This window comes from Akebia trifoliata, chromosome 15 (genome assembly GCF_017979445.1).
Source record: "Akebia trifoliata isolate Shusen 1 chromosome 15, ASM1797944v1, whole genome shotgun sequence".
NCBI classification, from domain to species: Eukaryota; Viridiplantae; Streptophyta; class Magnoliopsida; order Ranunculales; family Lardizabalaceae; genus Akebia; species Akebia trifoliata.
Window position 1 is genome coordinate 19,204,520 of NC_141389.1, and position 23,674 is coordinate 19,228,193.

The 23,674-nt window shown below is 35.9% G+C and overlaps 3 protein-coding genes across 3 annotated transcripts; 2 read left to right on the forward strand and 1 right to left on the reverse strand.

Moving 5' to 3' along the window:
• Nucleotides 1-7,028: 7,028 nt before the first annotated feature.
• LOC147384509 (uncharacterized) lies at nucleotides 7,029-12,452 on the forward strand. Its single transcript, XM_086424946.1, has 6 exons — nucleotides 7,029-7,248; nucleotides 7,365-7,507; nucleotides 10,598-10,956; nucleotides 11,043-11,190; nucleotides 11,278-11,603; nucleotides 12,372-12,452. The coding sequence occupies exons 3-6, from the start codon at nucleotides 10,600-10,602 to the stop codon at nucleotides 12,450-12,452; spliced, it is 912 nt and encodes a 303-aa protein (XP_086281072.1). The 5' UTR covers nucleotides 7,029-7,248; nucleotides 7,365-7,507; nucleotides 10,598-10,599.
• Nucleotides 12,453-13,618: 1,166 nt separating this feature from the next.
• On the forward strand, nucleotides 13,619-14,404 carry LOC147384510 (uncharacterized). Its single transcript, XM_086424947.1, has 2 exons — nucleotides 13,619-13,685; nucleotides 13,734-14,404. The coding sequence occupies exons 1-2, from the start codon at nucleotides 13,619-13,621 to the stop codon at nucleotides 14,402-14,404; spliced, it is 738 nt and encodes a 245-aa protein (XP_086281073.1).
• Nucleotides 14,405-17,454: 3,050 nt separating this feature from the next.
• Nucleotides 17,455-18,294, reverse strand: LOC147384511 (GAG/POL/ENV polyprotein). Its single transcript, XM_086424948.1, has 2 exons — nucleotides 17,975-18,294; nucleotides 17,455-17,893 (listed from the first exon to the last, which is right to left on the reverse strand). The coding sequence occupies exons 1-2, from the start codon at nucleotides 18,292-18,294 to the stop codon at nucleotides 17,455-17,457; spliced, it is 759 nt and encodes a 252-aa protein (XP_086281074.1).
• Between the last annotated feature and the right edge of the window lie 5,380 nt (nucleotides 18,295-23,674).

The window sequence follows — 23,674 nt, forward strand, 5'->3', positions numbered from 1 at the left end:
AAACCACGCTATGCTGGGAAAATACGACCCTAGAAAGATAGAAATCATCATCTTGCAAACCAAAAAGAAGCTTCACGATAAAAATCACTCAAACAACTAAATTACCAAAATACCCCTAACATAAAAACACCTCTAGAGCCTACGTTACGGTTAGGAAAATTCATTCAAACACATAAAATAACAAATCGAAATTAAATAAATCATTTCGTCAATTTTAACAGAATTCGACAAAATTACGAAAATGCCACTCATAAAGTTCACGATCATTTCATACAAAAAACTTCATAAATGATAAAAACCAACATTCCCATTGAATTCCTTATGAAAAACTGATTCCAAAACATCCTGAAACATTGAAAAACGACTTAAAACGTAAAAAATCATCTCCGAGGGCAAAACGATAATTTCACAAATTTAATAATTAAAAATTTTAAAATTAATAAATAAAATATTAAATAATGTAAAGTGAAACATTAATAAAATTAATTTAAAATTTTGAACCAAAAAATCAATCAATCGGGCTTTCACGCAAAATTGTTGAAGATTGCCAAGATATTTATTCAAGGACCCCTCCATCTGGGGGCCCATAGAATTAAAGATATAATAAAAAGGGGTTCTCCAAAAATCAAAGTCAATCAAGTAAGACTAAAGTCAAGATATTAAAAGCCAACCAAGAAAGACTAAAGTCAAAATATTAAAGTCAATCTCATAAGACTAAAGTCAAAACCCTAAATCAAAACCCTAATCTAAACTAATCAAGTCAATCTCATAAGACTAAAGTCAAAACCCTAAATCAAAACTCTAATCTAAACTAATCAAGTCAATCTTATAAGACTAAAGTCAAAACCCTAATTAAAACCCTAAAGGCTAAGTCAATCTCATAAGACAAAAGTCAAAACCCTAATTAAAACTCAAAAGAAACCATAATCAAACCCTAATGCTTCTAAAAAACTTTATAAATAGGAGCCTCCACACCCTATTTTCGTATCAAAGAAAAAATCCTAGAAAAAGTAGGTAAAAAAGCCTCCACAACCTCCCTAAAACCCTAATTTTGAAGTCCCAACTCCTTACCTAACCCCCATACTTCGATTTTAGCCTAAAAAAGACCTAGAAGCCTTTCAAAAATACCTTAAAATCCATAACAAATTCGAAGTATCCATATTCAAAAAGGAGATACCTTGCCTCGGAGATCAGAAATCAGATCTGGAGACAGAACGAAGCAATGAGTACGGTACAAGGAGCAGTTTCACCAGATCTGAGGGGAATAGAACATTTGCGTATCGAAGGTAACATTTCTATTATATTTTATCTAGGTTTTGCCATTAGCAATGTAGTCTTATTTGGGATAAGTAGAGACCAGCATTGGTTGGACGGGCTTGGTGCCTAACACCTTCCAACCCCGTAATGTGATCTCCGGATTCAGTTTTTCTGTAGTAGATTAGTTTTTTATCCGTTTTAGAGTCAGTTTGGTTCATAGACCATAATAACTAGGTGGCGACTCCCAAACCTCAAGGGTCAAAAACGGATTCGTGCACCTCGCAAATCGAGGGCACTTTCAGTGGCGACTCTGTTGGAGACTATTGAGGATCAGACTTGAAAATTTTCAAGTATGGGAGCATTGCCAGGATGACCTAATTTTTTTTTATTTAGTTCGATTTATTTTATTTATTTATTTATTTTTGTGACTTAATTGTGAATGATTTTGGGTATTGTATTTTTATCCCATTAAGGGTCACTTTTTGATCATCCCTAAATAATGAAAGATTCAAATTAACATATGAAAATGATGGAATGATAAAGGTTGGGACAGTAATGTTAAAACGTTTTTATAGAATATTCTAGTGAGAATTAAGTTTAGGAACCTCTTAATAAAATGTAAATCCCATTGAGTAGATTAATTTAGAACTTGAATTCACTCAATTTCGTTATCGAGAGCCTTAGATATCATCGATGCAAGTTCAATATGTAAATCTGGAATTGTTGCTTAATGAAGGTTGGGACAGTAATGTTAAAATATTTTTACAGAACATTCTACTTATAGTTAGGTCTGGGCACCTATTAATAAAACGTAGATCCCATCGAGTAGATTAATTTAGAACTTGAATTCACTCAATTTTGTTATCGGGAACCTTAGATATCATCGATGCAAGTTCAATATGTAAATCTAGAATTATTGCTAAATGAAGGTTAAGACAACAATGTTGAAACGTTTTTACAGAATATTCTAATCAGAACAAGGTCTGGGCACCTATTAATAAAATATAGATCTTATCGAGTAGATTAATTTAGAACTTGAATTCAATCAATTTCGTTATCAGGAGCCTTAGATATCATTGATGCAAGTTCAATATGTAAATCTGGAATTGTTGCTGAATGAATGTTGGGACATCAATGTTAAAACGTTTTTACAGAACATTCTAGTCAGAATTAGGTCTGAGCACCTACTTAATAAAACGTAGATCCCATCGAGTAGATTATTTAGAATCTGAATTTACTCGATTTCGTTATTGAGAGCCTTAGATATCATCGATGCAAGTTCAGATTGTATTTTCCTAATTCATAGAAAATCCGAATTTATCTATTGTTAACATAGTTAATGTTCCTGAGAGCGAGCTCATTTGGCACTAGGATCTTTCTCTTTGATTTTCTTTTGGGATGTGTTTTTAATTTTTTTTTAATTTAAAAAAAAAGGGGTTCATCGCTCCTCATTTCAACAATTATCATTCTATCATCAATGTAACATCTATTGGAATCTTAATTTATTTAGGATCACCCAAAGCAACCCTTGATTGGACCATAAAATTACAAAAATTGTGTCTATTGCAATGATTGGATCTAATTGATTATTATATGATGTACTCATTGATTGATCTACTATAATTGATGTATGCAGGAGGTGTGCATGTTTAAATCTTAAATTAAACTATATGAATATGTTTTTGATCAATGTATGTCTGCACTTGTATGATTTAATATCCACTCTTATATGGTTTAATTGGACCCATGACTTAATCTATTTAAAAAAGGTTCCGGGCACACCCCACCCTGTTTTGCACACACCATATACACGTTTACTATTTTGCACACTTACACGTCCTATATAGCCAACATGGCACTAGTGCGTGGCCCGGTTTCTTCGGAGATGCGACGTCATTCATGAATACCACAACTTCAGTCACGTACCTTAGGGTATATCAAACTGGGACATCAATACTGTCTGATCAGGTGATTCTGAGAGGTATATTGATGTACCCAGGTTGGAGCAACTTGAGCCTTTGACCTATTGTGAGCCACACAGTCACATATCCCGATTGCCAACGTAATACTAGTATGGGTCGGTCCCCTCGTGGGATGTCAAACCATTTATGAAAGCTACAACTCTTGACTCATACCCATAGGTATGTAAAAGATAATCTAAGTATATCAATTGCACTTCTTGATCAAAACTAGTGCCTAAGCGAGATCTTGTCCCGTTGTACCCTACTGTATAAGGGGGATAGACTACGTCTATTCTAGACGAGAGGTATTTAAATGGGCCCTTGCTCTGCATTGTGTGCCACCTCTCAACTTAAGACTATCATCAAGAAAATGTGTCAATCACATCGAGATTGGTCAGAAAGACTACCATTTGCATTATGGACATATCGAACTTCAATTCGATCCTCTACTGGAGCTACTTCCTACTCCTTAGTGTATGGCATGGAAGCAATCTTGCTAGTTGAAATGGAAATTCCGTCTCTCAGGATCTTGTTGGAAAGTCAGTTGTCAGAAGCAGATTGGTTTCGCCAACGGTATGAAGAATTGAATTTGATCGAAGAAAAACGATTGAGAGCTTTGTATCACGTGCAAGTTTATCAAAGAAGAGTCGCCCGTGCATTTGATAAAAAGATCAAGGCTTGTCACTTACAAGTCGGGGATTTAGTACTCAAAGAGAATCAGACACTTATCTTTGACCCAAGAAGGAAGTTCAAACCAAATTGGGAAGGTCCATTCATCATCAAGGAAATATTACCAGGAAAAGCTGTCAGACTTCAAGATTATAAAGGAATCGAGTTACCAGAACCAACCAACCTTGACCAAATCAAATGGTACTACATTTAAGGAGGCCATTTTTGGTTGAATCAATTTTCCTACTACTTAGTTCATTATCTTCTTTCTCAACCCTTTTGAAAAAGAAAAATCATGCCTTTTTTTTTCTCAGTCCGATCACTTAACCTTGGGGAGGGAATGTAATGACTTGAAATGCTAAAATGTATCTCAAGGAAAGAATTTTAGATCCGTGCATTGATTTAAAAGTATAGGTTCTTAATTTTTAATATTTGAGGAAAATTTAACTTCACCAATAGATTTAGAAGGATCGAGAAACATACTTTAGCCTATAAGCACGCCGAAATCTGAAGTTGATTGAAAAAATTATCAAATCCTCGAGTTTCGCATTAGATATTTTTCTAATAGGTAAACGACACCTTAGAGACGTAATTTGAGGAAACCGATCATATCATTAGATTCGTGTCGAAAAATCACTCGAAATAGAGTATAAGTTTGTCCAATTCGGCATTCGGGAAAAATAATTCCTAAAATGACAAGTATGTCCCAACTTAAGTGATATAAATATCTAGATTCTATTAGAAAAATTAAAATTTTCTTATTCTTCTCTCCAAACAAATCTCAACCATTTTTCTTCAATATTTGAAATTCAGATCTACACTAAACGAGAACGATCCGAGCTTAGGCGCAAGAAGGAAAGTTGTTCCTCTCGCCGAGGGTTACGCGTGGACGCAAAGAAATTCAATTTTCACCGGAAGAAAAATTTGGAGATTGGCCTGAAGCGATTTTCAACTCCGTTCAACCGTTGAAAATAGCTTAAAGTAGGTTGCCTTCCCTTCTACCTTCTAGTTATGCGATAATTTCATAGAAAATCCATATGATTGTTGATAAATCGATTGTTTCATTAAGTTTATACATATTTGAACAATTTAAATCATGTTTGCATACTTATTTATGATTGGTTTAGTTCATTTGATGTAATATAATCATTTTATAGTTAATATGATATTTGGATCGATTTTGGTCGAGTTTCGACGAAAAATCAACAATTCGAAAAAGTATCCGAATGTTGAGTTTTGTTTTAATTTTTTTTGTGTTGCTTCCATATAGTATGTATACCCATTTCCTACATTTATTTCATTAAAAATAATTAAGTATTACTTTAAATTTTTTAATAAATAAATAAATAGTTCGTTTTCAATTTCGACTTTGAAAAAAATTATTTTTCAACACTTAGTTAAATTTTCATAGATTTTCAACTTTTATGTCTTATGGTTTTATCTTTGTTTTCGAGTCTCTCGACTCAATCAAAATCATCGAATGGAATTGGTTGATGCTTTATGGATTTCGAATTACTTTAAAAGTAAAATTACTTTAATAGATATTTAAGAAATTAATTGATAGATGGATCGATTTAATTGATAGATGGATAAAGAGAACTTATGTTCTCGACTGATTGATGGGACAGTGCCTCCAGTTCTACGTAGTGGCCATGCCACGTAAAACTTGATAGATAGATAGAGGGATGAGATGGTTGATGGATGGAAATGACAGATAACTGTCACTGGAAGGCACTACTATAGTTTGTTTGTATTTTCGATTAAAAAGAAATGATATATTATATACAAAATAAATTATTTTGTTTACTAGTAAAGATTTGTAGAAAACCTATAAAGAGTGACGCGTTGCTGTGTGTCCGGAAGCGGCGAGTCAATCTAGGATAACACTAGATGTCATATGCTCTTCGGTAGTATGGGATACCTTAGAGCATATTACAGCTTATGAAATCTGAGAATTTCTCCTACTTATTTCCTAGAGAACGTTGTGTGTAAAGGCGGTCTATGTATAGTGTAGAGATAGGCGGGGTTCACATGCATTGCCTCTTCATAGGCTTCGACGCGAGGGGTCTCCTGGGCTAGTTAGTAATCACTATTAGTCTGTAGTCGTCAAACGGTCGACCTCACCGTTAGTTGAACTCAGTATTTGGTTCTTGGTCAACGGCCAGTCTGAGCCGGATAAATGGTCATCCAACTGTGGTATGTTAGACCGATCACAAAATCAGATTATAACGATGAGATTCCACATCGGAGGTTAAGTTTGGAATATCGTATTGCCATAGCCGAGACGACAGTTATATCGGCATGTTCCTCTACTCTCTTATCGATTACACCGCCGTGTTCTTATTATGTATCTTTTTCTTATTTTGTAATGATTGTTAGGTGTTTTCATTTAAAAGATGCATATATTTCTTTAAATGATTGAAAATGATAGATTGAAAGTTATTATAACTGTTTACTGAGTATTCTTAGACATTTATCATATGTTACATTATGAAAACTTGCATTATTTAATTGTTCTGATGATTACTCGTGCATGTATGACTCGCTGTTAGAACGGCGTTCATCCTGCTGAGTAACATTCCCCTGTTACTCACCCTATCCTTCCCCTTTCAGATTATTCAACTTTTGAAGAACCATTTTTTGAGGAGTCTTTTGAGGAGGTCTTCGAGGAGGATCAGATTGATGTCTTGCCGCCGCCATGTCTTTGAGGACTAGTAGAGGATCCTAGCGGTTTTTGGTTGTAGATAAGAAACATGTTAGTTTAGAAATTTTTGTAACCTGATGAATTATGAGATTTAGGATCTTGACTTATATCAGTGTTTGTCGAATTCTTTCACTTACTCTAGACTCTCGTATAGATGTTAGTTAAATGTTTATTCCGCTGCGTATATTTTCTTTTCATAAGTATTATTATTTGTAAATGTTCTGTCAGATTGTGTGATTGATTACCTCACACCTCGAGATTCTAATCGATGAATCATAAGGATTCATGTTAGGATTTCGGGGCGTGGTATCAGAGCTCAATATTAGTTCCGGATGGGACGAGAGCTCTTCTATGTCTAGAAATCTGTTAGGGTGTGTTTGATTAGGCTTGGAAAATGGCATGGATTTGAATTTCATGGAAAATTAGAATGTCAAGTGTTTGATTGTAACATTTTCCATGGAAATCTATTTTCCAACCCCATTAAAAATCCACCATTTGCTGGATTTTAAAATCCCACCTTCACCCCAAGGAAATGAGTTTCCATCCAAGATGGACTTTTTGTTTAATTAGATTACCCAACCCTCTTCACCAACGAAACCTTCTTCACCAACGAAACCCTCGTCACCAACGTCTGCAACTTCCATAAGTTCGTCACAGGTTTGTTGTTGTTGTTGTTGTTCTTCTTCTTCTTCTTCTTCTTCTCTCTCTCTCTCTCTTTCTCTCTCTCTCCAAGTAACCTAATCTTCGTTTCTTTTTTTTTTTAAATTAAAAAGCTTTCTCGATCTGTTTTGTGACTCTCGTGCTCTCACCCCCGTTCATGGTTCTTCAATCGAACCATAAGAGAAACCTCTAATCGTTCTTCTCAGTGGATCTAGAAGAGAACCCTAACTCTAGAGAATCTCTTCCATATCACAATGTAAGCTCTCTTTAATGTATATTTTGAATTCTTTGATGGAACCTCAAATCCATTTTTAGAATGAAAGAAATTTATTTGGTAGTATAGCAAAATCTGATTTGAGTTGTGGAAGGTTAGGATTCGAATTTGAAAAGGTTAACTTTGTTCATTTGTGAAAAAATTTGAAGTATTTATGTATGTTAGATGTTTGAGAAATTGCCTAGTTGAAGTTGACATTTGGAAGAGTGTTATGGGAACTTTGAAGGATTTAATATGTAGGATATTTTTTTGTTGAATTTTCGTTTGGAATTGTATGTGTTTGTTGTAGGATTTATTAATGTTTACTTTGTTCATTTGTGAAAAAATTTGAAGCATTTATGTAGGTTAGATGTTTGAGTAATTGCCTAGTTGAAGTTGACATTTGGAAGAGTGTTAGTTATAGGAAACTTTGAAGGATTTATTTATGTAGAATATTATTTTTGTGGAATTGTGTGTGTTTGTTGTAAGATTTATTAATAGCAATTTTATTGCACCAATTTTAGTGAAGCATCCTTGTTGATTTCTATTATGGAATTGGTTGTATTTCACCCTTTTATTCATAGTGATTTTATTGCACCAATTTTAGTGAAGCATCCAAAGTGATTTCTATAAAGGAATTTGTGGATTGTAAACTCTATTGGAACCTAAGTTAGTCCAAATTTGATGGTTTGAACATCTTATCTAAAAAAAAAAAGACTTTTGTTTAGAGAATTTTATTTTTATTTTTTTAATCCTAACCGTGGGATTGATGGGTTTTAATCCAAGCAAATGTGTATAAATCATGTAAAATATGTGTGCCTTCATGACTTATGTTGTTTTCTTTTATCTATTAGTGTCGGTTGGTTTGTTGGGAAAATATTTTCATGATTTTTTTTTCTTGAGAAATTAACATTAATAAAATAGGTGAGAACAACGAATCATAATGGGTATTTTTTTCCAAACTTTATTTTAGCATACCAATTACAATGTTAATGGTTTTTATATATAGTTTTTTTTTTCTTTGCTATATAGAATCTTCTTAAATAAGTTGGATATTCAATTTAATGCATCAAAGAAATATTAGATGAAGGGGGGCGTTCAATGGCTAACTTTTTGGCAAAATTTTTTTCAAAACATGAGTTAGAGGTTTTGGAATGGGCTGATTTTTGGTGAGGATGATCTCTACGGTGAGGAGATCATCATCACCAAAAATCAGCTCTTCCAAAACCTCTAACTCATGTTTTGAAAAATGTTTTGCCAAAAAGTTTGCTAAAAAGTTTGCCATTGAACGCTACCCTTAGATGAATATTCAATTTGTTTGTCATGACTGTTCTCTAAAACTTGAATAAGTTAGATATGGGTAGACCTGGTTTTGGATCTTATTCAACCCAAACAAACCTATGATCCATATGGCATGAACCAAACTGATCTATGAACACATATATGGGTCAACTTCACATGACTTTACAAAAGAGGCTACTTACCAATATAAGAGTCAGATCTGATCCAAGGCTCATGCATGGACCATATAGTCAACTAATCAAGTTTTGAAGTCGGCCCATGTTTGTGTCTTAATAATCCTAAGTCCCAAACCATATGTATTGGTGTCAGACATATGTAAGGGTGTTAATGTGTTGAGTTGGCATGGTGGGCTTCTAAATCTGGTAGATGTGGACCAATCTTTAATTTTAGCCCTATTAGATAGATGGGTTGTACTTGAAAATTGGAATGGAGTAGGCAAGGATTATAGCGAGATTCCTTAACTGTTCAAAATGAGTTCTGTAGGTGACATGCCATGGGTGGGATTTATAATTGATGCCAAAATTGGGATTTAGAAGGTGATTAGGTGAAAGTTTCTTGGTTTCTTACAGGAAATTCACACACGATCTTTACGAAAATCGGTTGCCGGAATTATTGCTATTGCTCTGAATTTTCAAAATTTTATTGGAATAAAAGCATGTTTTATTTATTGTGGTTGATTTGATTTTTTAGTGACTCGCATAGTTGACTGATACAAATGTTTATATGTGGTCATTTTCTATTCTAGTATAGGTGCTTACATTTTAGAGACATGATCATGTGTCAATTTCTGACACTAATATGAAGTGTGAAGACATGCCTACTCTCACGTACCCAGTATGGTGATTGCAGCTTCATTATTCATGATGATCTTCTTTTATTAATCTTACTTTAGTTTAATGTTTTGGTGCCATCAATCTTGTGATTTGTACCTAATCAAGTTTGGATTTTTTTTTTCACTTGAACTAGATTACATATCGAGATAAAAAGCTAGGGGGAAACTATTCCCACATAATCATGATACTTTTCCTCACTGCAAGATTATTTTCTTTTATTTTTCTTGCAACTAAATGGCAATCAAAAATGGAATTCAAGAATACATGGCTATAAAGAATGGAATTAAAAAACACATGGCTATCACTACCAAAGTTCACACTCTATGGAATAATGCTTCTTGTTGTTATATATAAAAGAGCTACTATTGACACTCCAACTTTTACTTATTACAGCCCAACTAAAAATAAAGAAAATAAGTGAATGAGGTGTAATAAGAAAAGGTTGAGGTGACAATAAAAGCTTGGTCATTTCTTATTCATATATGATTATGCCTTTCTTATGTCTATTGTTTAAATGCTTGATTGATAGGATGTTGACTACACAAGAAAATAATAGGATTGCGGTCATGACATTGATATTCAGTACATATGTGATCTTAACTCATCTTAGACGTAGGCGATCTCTACCTAGAGCACCTATAATAAATAGAGATCATGAGAGAAGACAGATTTTGAATAGGTTATACAATGAAAGTGACAGGTATTGTCATGAGCAACTTCGAATGAATAGAGCTACATTTCATAGATTGTGTAACCGTTTAAGGATGCATGGATTGGTTGATCGTCGATCAGTAAAAGTCGAAGAACAAGTCTCAATGTTCCTATTAACAATTGGGCATGATTTGAGGAATCGACGAACAATCTACTTTGCCTTTCAGGTTTAGCTAATCTTCTATTCATTTTTAAAATTTTAATACATTTATTTGTGATTGAATGTGTATGAATTTACTTATCATAGGAATGGAATCTTCTTCTAAAAAAGGCAGGCAACAAAAAGAAAAGCAACCAAAAGATAAACCATATTTGACATGGGACTTACTTATGGATAAAATTTTAATTGAAGTATTGTTGGAGGAATATGCTTTAGGACAAAAAACTGACAATGGATGGAATACGAAAGCCATAAACAATGTTTGTTTTGTCCTCCGTAACAAGTTGCAAAAAGAAGTAAATGCCCAAAATGTACGATACAGGCTCAAGACACTTAGAAAGAGATATCTTAATGCAAATGAAGTGATTTCACAAAGTGGTTTTGGATGGGACAAGGATACTCAATTAGTGACAGCAGATGATGAGGCGTGGAAAGAGTATATAGAGGTATGTTTTCAAAATATTAAATTTAAGAACATTTTTTTTCTTCATACATTTATCATTCTGATTATTTTTTTGTCTTTTCTTATTAGAAACATCCAAAAAATGCAGAATACCGTCACAAGTGCATCCCATTTTATGATGATCTTGCCATTATTGTTGGTAATGATCAAGCAAGTGGAGAACGATGTACAACTGGAATAGAAACTGAACTTGAAATGTCTCCAATTGAAGAAATAGGTAAGAATTCTTCCTTGGTTTATGCAATTATTTTGAAAATTGCATATTTCATCTTTCAATGTATTTTTTAATTTTTTTTTGTACTAGATCTTGATGAAATAGACGATGAGGTACAAGAAGCAATTGGACAAGGTGACGTACCTACACAACAAACAGGATCTTCATCGGTGCCTTCTCGTGAAAATTCTTCGTCTAAGAGAAAGCGAAAGCGTAATTCTGAAGAATCTAATGATGTGACGATTTCCATACTTGCCTCTGCAGCCATGCGTATGGCAACGGCAATGGAGAGACCTAACATAGCCAAATTGCAAAAGGAACTCAATGAAGTTCCTGATATCTCTCAAGAAATCATGTTAGAAGCGATTGATTACTTGGGTGAGCGTCAAGAAGCAGCACACATATTCCTTGGCTTGGCAAGTGACATGAAGAGAGATTGGTTATTTAGGCGCTTAGGAAAGTCAGATGACACTTAAGATCTGTTAGATGTCATATTTTTTTTGGGAGATGTATTTACTATAATACAAAAAATCATACTGATTTGCAATGGTTATATGTTGCATTTTTTGGGGGATGTCTTACATATATTTTTTGGGTATACTTATTTTGTATTAATCATGATGTATGAGTAATTCATCATGCTTGTAAATTTTATACCACATCAATGTTATATATGGTAATTTTTGTAGTGAAAGTATGTTTTTTTAGATAGACTTTTATTGTATAGGATCCATTTTATTTAATAACTAAAATGACAATAAACAGTGAAATTGGAAAATATTTAAATTTTCCAACTTGCAATCAAACAATAGATTTGGAAAATGAATGCATTTTCCCATGTGCAATCAAACAGAGAGAAATTTTCTCTATGGAAATTCAAATTCCATACCATTTTTCCATGGATTTCAAATTCCATGGAAAATGAATTTCCATGTGCAATCAAACATACCCTTAGAGTCTAGATTGGAGATAGGATTAGGAATAATAGGAAATTCCTTAAGGATATAAAGTATGAGACAATAGTTATTTGATGAATTAATGGACTAAGTAGTATTAAATGGAATATGTTTGAATGCATAAATGCTTGATGTGTAATTAGTACTCTACATAAAGTTTGATGAAATGTCTTTTGAATTTGAAAAAATTATAAAGATTGTTCAATTATAGATTTGATTAGATGGCAGGCAGAGGTAGGCCAGGCAAGAGGCCCTAACCCACAGATGCAGGGACATCTGAGGCTAGACAAGCAACAGAGATGGAATTGATGATGCAAGGCATAATTGCGATGTCTCAGAACTAGGAAAAAATACAAGAAAGGCAAATGAAAATGATAGAAGATCAGGCAGTCTTGATGAGACAGTTGACTGGGATGATAGGGGGCCAAAACCAGTCAGGTGCACATATACCTGAGGTTGCTCCGGAGCACACCCCTGACTCCACACCTGATCAGGGTATATCCCCACCACCACCAGCACAGATACCGAGACATGTGCAGTTGGTGGGACCACCATATCAGGGTCTTGCGGGTGCTCTTTTGAGAGAGTATAGGAGTATGAGGCCACCCAGCTTTGATGGAGTTGCGGACCCCGTAATGGCAGAAGAATGGTTGGAGGAGTTTGATAAATACTTGTGCACTATGGAGTGTTCAGACACTCAGAAGGTTCTATGTGCCTCTTTTATGCTTGAGAGGGGTACATCACATTGGTGGACTTCGGTGAAAGACAACCAACCAGAGATTCAGAACAATTGGACAATCTTTCAGAAAATGTTCTAAGAGAAGTATGTTCCCGTTAGCTCCCGGGACAGAAAAAGGATGGAGTTTGATAAGTTGGCACAGGGTAACATGTCCGTGGACCAGTATGAGTCCCGCTTTACCCAATTGGCTCGTTATGCTCCCAAGCTGATTTCCACGAACCAGATGAAAGCAGAGAAGTTTGTTAGAGGGTTGAAAGTCACTTTCAGGAGTAGGATGGCAGCCTTCGAGATTACTAGTTACTTCGAAGTGGTCACAAGAGCCCAAAGGCTAGAGTGGACAGATGAAGTCATTCACGAGCAGAGTGTTGGGATGAGGACGGTACCCCCACCAGCCAAGAGACAGATGATTTACAGGCCCAGTAGTTCAGGGCAGCAGTGGACCAGCCAACCACAGGGTCAGAGCAGTTTCCGACCCCTAGTATCTACAGGCCAGTTTTCACAGAGGACAGTAGCACCAGTGCAGGGCAGGGGTTAGGCTACTCGTTCGTAGAGTCAGATGACTAGAGGCCAGGGACAGATTTCGAGGCCTCAGGTTCAGACTGCTAGACCTCCACTACCGTCGTGGAGGGCACCTACGGGTCAGGCCAGTAGAAAGCCGGTTAGATACTATGAATGTGGAGAGTTGGGACATCTGAGGAGACAGTGCCCCAAAATCCCCCAGTAGACCCGTGATTCGATGACTCAAGCTAGGGTCTATGCTATGACACAAGCCAACGCTACAGCTTTAGAGGATGTGGTGGAAGGTATAATTATGTTATACAATTTTTTAGCACATGTATTGATGGATTCAGGTTCCACACATTCATTTGTATCTTCTAGCATGGTAGAAAAGTTAGAACTTTCTACAACAGACACCAATAGGACACTTTCATTGATAACTCCCCTGGGAAACAAAACAATGCCACATCGAGTGTGTAACTCGTGCATTCTCAAGATAGGAGATAGTTCATTTGAACTGAACTTGATAGTCTTAGAACTTCGAGATTTCGACATCATCTTAGGCATGGACTGGTTAGCTGCATACCATGCGGTTATAGATTGTTATGCGAAGACAGTTAAGTTTGGTGTGTTGGGACAATCAGAGTTCAAATTCAAGTTTAAGGGAATTCGGAATCGTGTAATCCGAGTGATAGAACCATCTAGGAATGGGACTGATTGGGATAGTCTGTATAACATGAATGCTACCGTTAGTGAGATGAATGAAGATTCACTAAAGGTGGAAGCAATCCGAATAGTATGTGACTATCCCGATGTCTTAATTGTAGAGTTACCTGAGTTACCCCCAATCAGGAAGATTGACTTCTCAATCGAACTGATTCCAGGAACTAGACCCATATCGATTTCACCTTATCGAATGGCCCCAGCAGAAATGAAGGAGCTAAAAAGTCAATTGGAAGAGTTGACAGATTTGGGTTTCATTCGTCCAAGCAGCTCGCCTTGGGGTGCTCCAGTTTTGTTGTAAAGAAGAAGGATGGGTCAATGAGATTATGCATTGACTATCGAAAACTGAACCAATTGACGATAAAGAACAAGTATCCGCTCCCTAGGATTGATGATCTGTTTGATCAACTAAGAGGTGCCAAGTACTTTTCAAAAATTGATCTAAGATCGGGATACCACCAGTTGAGGATCAAAGAGGAGGATGTTTCGAAAACAGCATTCCGAACTCGGTTAGGGCACTTTGAGTACCTAGTAATGCCGTTCGGTTTGACTAATGCACCTGCGGTGTTTATGGATCTCATGCAGCGAGTGTTTTGGGATTTCTTGAATGTCTTCATTATCGTCTTCATTGACGATATCTTGATCTATTCGAAGACGGAATTTGAGCAAGAGGATCATTTGAATGTCACACTTCTGTCATGCCCCGAAATCCCAACACGAATCCCTATGATTCATCGGTTAGAATCTCGAGGTGTGAGGTAGTCAATCACACAATCTGATAGAACATTTATAAATAATAATACTTATGAAAAGAAAATATACGCAGCGGAATAAACATTTAACTAACATCTATACGAGAGTCTAAAGTAAGCAGAAGAAATCGACAAACACTGATATAAGTCAAGATTTTTAATCTCATAATTCATCAGGTTACAAAAATTTCTAAACTAACATATTTCTTATCTACAACCAAAAATCGCTAGGATCCTCTACTAGTCCTCAAAGACATGGCGGCGGCAAGACATCAATCTGATCTCCTCGAGGACCTCCTCAAAAGACTCCTCAAAAAATGGTTCTTCAAAAGTTGAATAATCTGAAAGGGGAAGGACAGAGTGAGTAACAGGGGAATGTTACTCAGCAGGATGAACGCCGTTCTAACAACGAGTCATACATGCAAGAGTAATCAGTTGAACAGTTAAATAATGTAAGTTTTTCATAATGTAACATACGATAAATGTCTAAGCATATTCAATAAATGGTTAAATAATTTCAACCTATCATTTCTATCATTTAAAGTAACCTATGCATCTTTCAAATAAAAACATCTATCAAACATCACAAAATAAGAAAATATACATAATAAGAATACGGCGGTGTAATCGATAAGAGAGCAGAGGAACACGCCGATATAACCGCCTCGACTATAACAATACAATATTCCAAACTTAACCTCCGATGTGGAATCCCATCGTTATAATCTGATTTTGTGACCGGTCTAGCATACCACGGTTGGATGACCATTTATCCAGCTCAGACTGGCCGTTGACCAAGAACCCAATACTGAGTTTAACTAACGGTGAGGTCGACCGTTTGACGACTACAGACTAATAGTGATCACTAACTAGCCCAGGAGATTCCTCGCGTCGAAACCTATCAAGAGGCAATGCATATGAACCCCGCCTATCTCTACACTATACAGAGACCGTCTTTACACACAACGTTCCCTAGGAAATAAGTAGGAGAAATTCCCAGATTTTATAAGTTGTAATATGCTCTAAGGTATCCCATACTACCGAAGAGCATATGACATCTAGTGTTATCCTAGATTGACTCGCCGCTTCCGGACACACAGCAACGCGTCACTCTTTATAGGTTTTCTACAAGCCTTTACTGGTAAACAAAATAATTTATTTTGTATATAATATATCATTTCCTTTTAATCGAAAATATAAACAAACTCTGGTAGTGCCTTCCAGTGATAATTATCTGTCATTTCCATCCATCAACCATCTCATCTCTCTATCTATCTATCACGTTTTACGTGGCATGGCCACTACGTAGAGCTGGAGGCACTGTCCCATCAATCAGTCGATAACATAGTTCTCTCTATCCATCTATCAATTAAATCGATCAATCTATCATCTAATTTTCTATATATCTATTAAAGTAATTTTACTTTTAAAGTAATTCGAAATCCATAAAACATCAACCAATTCCATTCGTTGGTTTTGGTTGAGTCGAGAGACTCGAAAACAAAGATAAAACCATAAGACATAAAAGCTGAAAATCTATGAAAATTTAACTAAGTGTTAAAAAATTGATTTTTCAAAGTCGAAATTAAAAACGAACTATTTATTTATATTTTAAAGAACTTAAAGTAATACTTAATTATTTTTAATGAACTAAATGTAGGAAATTGGTACACATACTATGGAAGCAACACAAAACAAATGAGAACCAAACTCAACATTCGGATTACTTTTCCGAATTGCTGATTTTTTTTCGAAACTCGCCCAAAATTAATCCAAATATTATACCAACTATACAATGCTTATATTACATCAAATGAACTAAAATCAATCATAAATAAGCATGCAAACATGATTCAAATCATTCAAATATGTATAACTTAATGAAACGATCGATTTATCAACAATCATATGGATTTTCTATGAAATTATCGCATAACTAGAAGGTAGAAGGGAAGGCAACCTACATAAAGCTATTTTCAACGGTTGAATGGACTTTAAAATCTCCTCTGGCCAATCTTCAAAATTTTCTTCCGGCGAAAATCGGATTTCTTTGCGTCCACGTGTAACCCTCGGCGAGAGGAACAACTTTCCTTCTTACACCTAAGCTCGGACCGTTCTCGTTTAGTGTGGTTTTGAGTTTCAAATATTGAAGGAAAAGGGTTGAGATTTGTTTAGAGAGAAGAATAAGAAAAATCTAATTTTTCTAATAGAATTTAGATATTTATATCACTTAAGTTGGGACATACTTGTCATTTTGAAAATTAATTTTTCCGAATGCCGAATTGGATAAACTTATACTCTATTTCAGATGATTTTTCGACACGAATCTAATGGTATGATCGGTTTCCTCAAATTACGTCTCTAAGGTGTCATTTACCTATTGAAAAAATATCTAATGCAAAACTCGAGGATTTGATAATTTTTTCAATCGACTTCAGATTTAGGTGTGCTTACAGGCTAAAGTATGTTTCTCGATCCTTCTAATTCTATTGGTGAAATTAATTTTTCCTCAAATATTAAAAATTAAGAATCTATACTTTTAAATCAATGCACGGATATAAAATTCTTTCCTTGAGATACATTTTAAGATTTCAAGTCACTACATCCTCCTCCCGTTAATAAGAATTTCGTCCTCGAAATTAAACATACCAAAATCGAAGAATAATTTTGAAAATTGAGCACGCATCTCCGTTTCTTTCTCCCAAGTCGCTTCCTTGATATTGTGATGTCTCCAAAGCACCTTAACTAACGGAATAGCTCGTGACCTCAACATTTTCTCTTTACGGTAAAGAATCTGTACTGGCCCCTCTTCATACGATATGTCTTCCTCTAGATTCAAGGACTGCCAGTCAATAACGTGGGATGGGTTCGGTTCATACTTTCTCAACATCGATATATGAAATACGTTATGAACCCTTTCTAACTGAGTAGGTAAAGCCAACTTGTATGCAACCGTGCCAACTCTGTCTATGATCTCAAACGGTCCTACATACCTCGGCTTTAGTTTACCCTTAATCCGAAACCTACTGATTCCTCTTCTAGGAGAAATCTTCAACAATACAAAATCATCAATCACGAACTCTAATGGTCGTCGACGATGATTTGCATAACTTTTTTACCTGCACTGTGCTACCCGCAACCTTTCTCGAACTATCTTAATCTTCTCAATAGTCTCCAAGACGATGTCTGGTCCCAACAGAATACTATCTCCGACTTCTGCCCAACAATTTGGCGATCTGTATGGCCTGCCATACAACACTTCAAACGGTGCCAGGCCTATACTAGATTGGTAACTATTGTTATAGGCAAATTCAGCTATTGCCAAGTGATTCTTCCAATTACCTTCAAAATCTAGTACACAAGCCCTCAACACGTCTTCCAATATCTGAATAACACATTCTGACTGCCCATCAGTCTGTGGGTGGAATGCTGTACTCATCTTCAACTTCGTACCAAATGCAACTTAAAAACTCTACCAGAATTGAGATGTAAAATGTGGATCCCTATCAGATACAATAGAAACTGGGACTCCATGTAACTTCACAATCTGTGAGACATAAATCCTGCTCAACTTATCCACAGTGTAAGTCATCTTGATAGGTAGAAAATGAGCAGACTTAGTAAGTCTATCTACAACCACCCATACAGCATCAATCCCATCACTGGCCTTCAGCAACCCACTAACAAAATCCATAGTTACGTGCTCCCATTTCCATTCCGGAATAGGAAGTGGTTGCAATAACCCTGCAGGTCTCCTATGCTCAGCTTTTACTTGCTGACATATCATACAACGACTCACATACTGGGCAATGTGCTTTTTCATTCTTGGCCACCAAAAATTTCTTTTCATGTCCTGATACATCTTGGTACTCCCTGGATGAATAGAAAAATGTGACTTATGGGCTTCATCTATTATGTCCTTCCTCAACAAGGCGTCGTGAGGAACCCAAAGTCTACTCTTGAACCGTATACTACCATCATCATGAATTCTCCAACTCTGCTCACCAAAGTTATCTGCTTTCTCTTGGTACCCTTCCAATTCTGTATCAATCTTCTACGCTTCAATAACCCTTTCAACAATCTGGGATTGTACTTTCATGTGAGCTATATAGGATTTCTGCTCATCTGTTTCTGAGGGAATGTTGAATGCATAATCGGTTGCAGTTTCTAGCATTTTCCATTCCTCAATCTTTATGTGAGCAAACACCCCATCTTTCTTACGACTTAAAGCGTCTGCTACTACATTGGCCTTACCAGGATGGTAATGCAATGTAAAGTCGTAGTCTTTCAGGTATTCCATCCATCTCTTCTGCCTCATATTCAAATCCTTCTGCGAGAATAAATACTTGAGGCTTTTGTGATCTAAATACACTTCGAAGGTTTCTCCATACAAATAGTGTCTCCAAACCTTGAGTGCGTGCACTATAGCCGCCAACTCTAAATCATGGGTCAAATAGTTCTTCTCGTGGATCTTCAACTGTCTCGATGCATAAGCAATTACCTGACCAACCTGCATTAATACATACCCAAGTCCCGTATGAGAAGCATCAGCATAAATGATATATTTCTCTCCTGGCTTAAGGACTATCAAAACGGGTGCCGTGGTTAGTCGAGTCTTCAACTCCTAGAATGCTATTTCACAACTATCGGTCTATTCAAACTTGACCCCTTTCTGAGTTAACTTCGTTAATGACGAAGCTATCTTCGAGAAGCCTTTTACAAACCTACGGTAGTATCCCGCAAGTCCAAGAAAACTCTTGATCTCAGTAATTGTAGTAGGCCTTCGCCAGTTCATAACCGCTTCAATCTTCGACGGGTTCACCGATATCCCATTCTTGGAAACCACATGACCCAAGAGCTTCATTTCATCTAACCAGAATTCGCACTTGGAGAATTTAGCATACAACTTCTCCTGGCGCAATCTGTGAAGATGTAATGACTTGAAATCTTAAAATGTATCTCAAGGAAAGAATTTTATATCCGTGCATTGATTTAAAAGTATAGATTCTTAATTTTTAATATTTGAGGAAATTAACTTCACCAATAGAATTAGAAGGATCGAGAAACATACTTTAGCCTGTAAGCACGCCTAAATCTGAAGTCGATTGAAAAAATTATCAAATCCTCGAGCAGATGAGCATTCAACATTCCCTCAGAAACAGATGAGTAGAAATCTTATATAGCTCACATGAGAGTACAACCCCAGATTGTTGAAAGGGTTATGGAAGCGTAGAAGATTGATACGGAATTGGAAGGGTACCAAGAGAAAGCAGAGAACTTTGGTGAGCAGAGTTGGAAAATTCATGATGATGGTAGTATACGGTTTAAGAGTAGACTTTGGATCCTCACGACGCCTTGTTGAGGAAAGACATAATGGATGAAGCCCATAAGTCGCATTTTTCTATTCATCCAGGGAGTACCAAGATGTATTAGGACATGAAAAGAAATTTTTGGTGGTCAGGAATGAAAAAGTACATTGCCCAGTATGTGAGTCGTTGTATGATATGTCAGCAAGTAAAGGCTGAGCATAGGAGACCTGCAGGGTTATTGCAACCACTTCCTATTCTGGAATGGAAATGGGAGCACGTAACTATGGATTTTGTTAGTGGGTTGCTGAAGGCCAGTGATGGGATTGATGCTGTATGGGTGGTTGTAGATAGACTTACTAAGTCTGCTCATTTTCTACCTATCAAGATGACTTACATTGTGGATAAGCTGAGCAAGATTTATGTCTCAGAGATTGTGAAGTTACATGGATTCCCAATTTCTATTGTATCTGATAGGGATCCACATTTTACATCTCAATTCTGGTAGAGTTTTCAAGTTGCATTTGGTACGAAGTTGAAGATGAGTACAGCATTCCACCCACAAACTAATGGGCAGTCAGAACGTGTTATTCGGATATTGGAAGACATGTTGAGGGCTTGTGTACTAGATTTTGAAGGTAATTGGAAGAATCACTTGGCAATAGCTGAATTTGCCTATAACAATAGTTACAAATCTAGTATAGGCATGGCACCGTTTGAAGTGTTATATGGCAGACCATGCATATCGCCAAATTGTTGGGCAGAAGTCAGAGATAGTATTCTGTTGGGACCCGACATCGTCTCAGAGACTACTAAGAAGATTAAGACAGTTCAAGAAAGGTTGTGGGTAGCACAGAGCAAGCAGAAAAGTTATGCAGATCATCGTCGACGACCGTTAGAGTTCATAATCGGTGATTTTGTATTCTTAAAGGTTTCTCCAAGAAGAGGAATCAATAGGTTTGGGATTAAGGATAAACTAATGCCGAGGTATGTAGGACCATTTGAGATCATAGACAGAGTTGGCACGGTTGCATACAAGTTGGCTTTACCTGCTCAGTTAGAAAGGGTTCATAATGTATTTCATATATCAATGTTGAGAAAGTATGAACCGGACCCATCCCATGTTATTGACTGGCAGTCCTTGAATCTAGAAGAAGACATATCGTATGAAGAGGGGCCAGTATAGATTCTTTACCGTAAAGAGAAAATGTTGAGGTCACGAGCTATTCCGTTAGTTAAGGTGCTTTGGAGACATCACAATGTCGAGGAAGCGACTTGGGAGAAAGAAACGGAGATGCGTGCTCAATTTCCAGAATTATTCTTCGATTGAGGTATGTTTAATTTCAAGGACGAAATTCTCATTAAGGGGAGGAGGATGTAATGACTTGAAATCCTAAAATGTATCTCAAGGAAAGAATTTTATATCCGAGCATTGATTTAAAAGTATAAATTCTTAATTTTTAATATTTGAGGAAAAATTAACTTCACCAATAGATTTATAAGGATCGAGAAATATACTTTAGCCTGTAAGCATGTCGAAATCTGAAGTCGATTGAAAAAATTATCAAATCCTCGAGTTTCGCATTAGATATTTTTCTAATAGGTAAACGACACCTTAGAGACGTAATTTGAGGAAACCGATCATATCATTAGATTCGTGTCGAAAAATCACCCGAAATAGAGTATAAGTTTGTCCAATTCGGCATTCGGGAAAAATAATTCCTAAAATGACAAGTATGTCCCAACTTAAGTGATATAAATATCTAGATTCTATTAGAAAAATTAAAATTTTTCTTATTCTTCTCTCCAAACAAATCTCAACCATTTTTCTTCAATATTTGAAATTCAGATCTACACTAAACGAGAACGATCCGAGCTTAGGCGCAAGAAGGAAAGTTGTTCCTCTCGCCGAGGGTTACGCGTGGACGCAAAGAAATTCAATTTTCACCGGAAGAAAAATTTGGAGATTGGCCTGAAGCGATTTTCAACTCCGTTCAACCGTTGAAAATAGCTTAAAGTAGGTTGCCTTCCCTTCTACCTTCTAGTTATGCGATAATTTCATAGAAAATCCATATGATTGTTGATAAATCGATTGTTTCATTAAGTTTATACATATTTGAACAATTTAAATCATGTTTGCATGATTATTTATGATTGATTTTAGTTCATTTGATGTAATATAATAATTTTATAGTTAATATGATATTTTGATCGATTTTGGTCGAGTTTCGACGAAAAATCAACAATTCGGAAAAGTATCCGAATGTTGAGTTTGGTTCTAATTTGTTTTGTGTTGCTTCCATATAGTATGTATACTCATTTCCTACATTTATTTCATTAAAAATAATTAAGTATTACTTTAAGTTTTTAATAAATAAATAAATAGTTCGTTTTCAATTTCGACTTTGAAAAAAATTATTTTTCAACACTTAGTTAAATTTTCATAGATTTTCAGCTTTTATGTCTTATGGTTTTACCTTTATTTTCGAGTCTCTCGACTCAACTAAAACCATCGAATGGAATTGGTTGATGCTTTATGGATTTCGAATTACTTTAAAAGTAAAATTACTTTAATAGATATGTAGGAAATTAGATGATAGATTGAACGATTTAATTGATAGATGGATAGAAAGAACGTATGTTCTCGACTGATTGATGGGACAGTGCCTTCAATTCTATGTAGTGGCAATGCCACGTAAAACGTGATAGATAGATAGAGGGATGAGATGGTTGATGGATGGAAATGACAGATAACTGTCATTGGAAGGCACTACCAGAGTTTGTTTATATTTTCGATTAAAAAGAAATGATATATTATATACAAAATAAATTATTTTGTTTACCAGTAAAGGTTTGTAGAAAACCCATAAAGAGTGACGCGTTGCTGTGTGTCCGGAAGCGGCGAGTCAATCTAGGATAACACTAGATGCCATATGCTCTTCGGTAGTATGGGATACCTTAGAGCATATTACAGCTTATGAAATCCGGGAATTTCTCCTACTTATTTCCTAGGGAACGTTATGTGTAAAGACGGTCTATATATAGTGTAGTGATAGGCGGGGTTCACATGCATTGCCTCTTGATAGGCTTCGACGCGAGGGGTCTCATGGGCTAGTTAGTGATCACTATTAGTCTGTAGTCGTCAAACGGTCGACCTTACCGTTAGTTGAACTTAGTATTGGGTTCTTGGTCAACGGCCAGTCTGAGCCGGATAAATGGTCATCCAACTGTGGTATGTTAGACCGGCCACAAAATCAGATTATAACGACGAGATTCCACATCGAAGGTTAAGTTTGGAATATCGTATTGTCATAGCCGAGACGGCAATTATATCGGCGTATTCCTCTGCTCTCTTATCGATTACACCGTCGTGTTCTTATTATGTATCTTTTTCTTATTTTGTAATGATTGATATGTGTTTTCATTTAAAAGATGCATATATTTCTTTAAATGATTGAAAATGATAGATTGAAAGTTATTATAACTGCTTACTGAGTATTCTTAGACATTTAT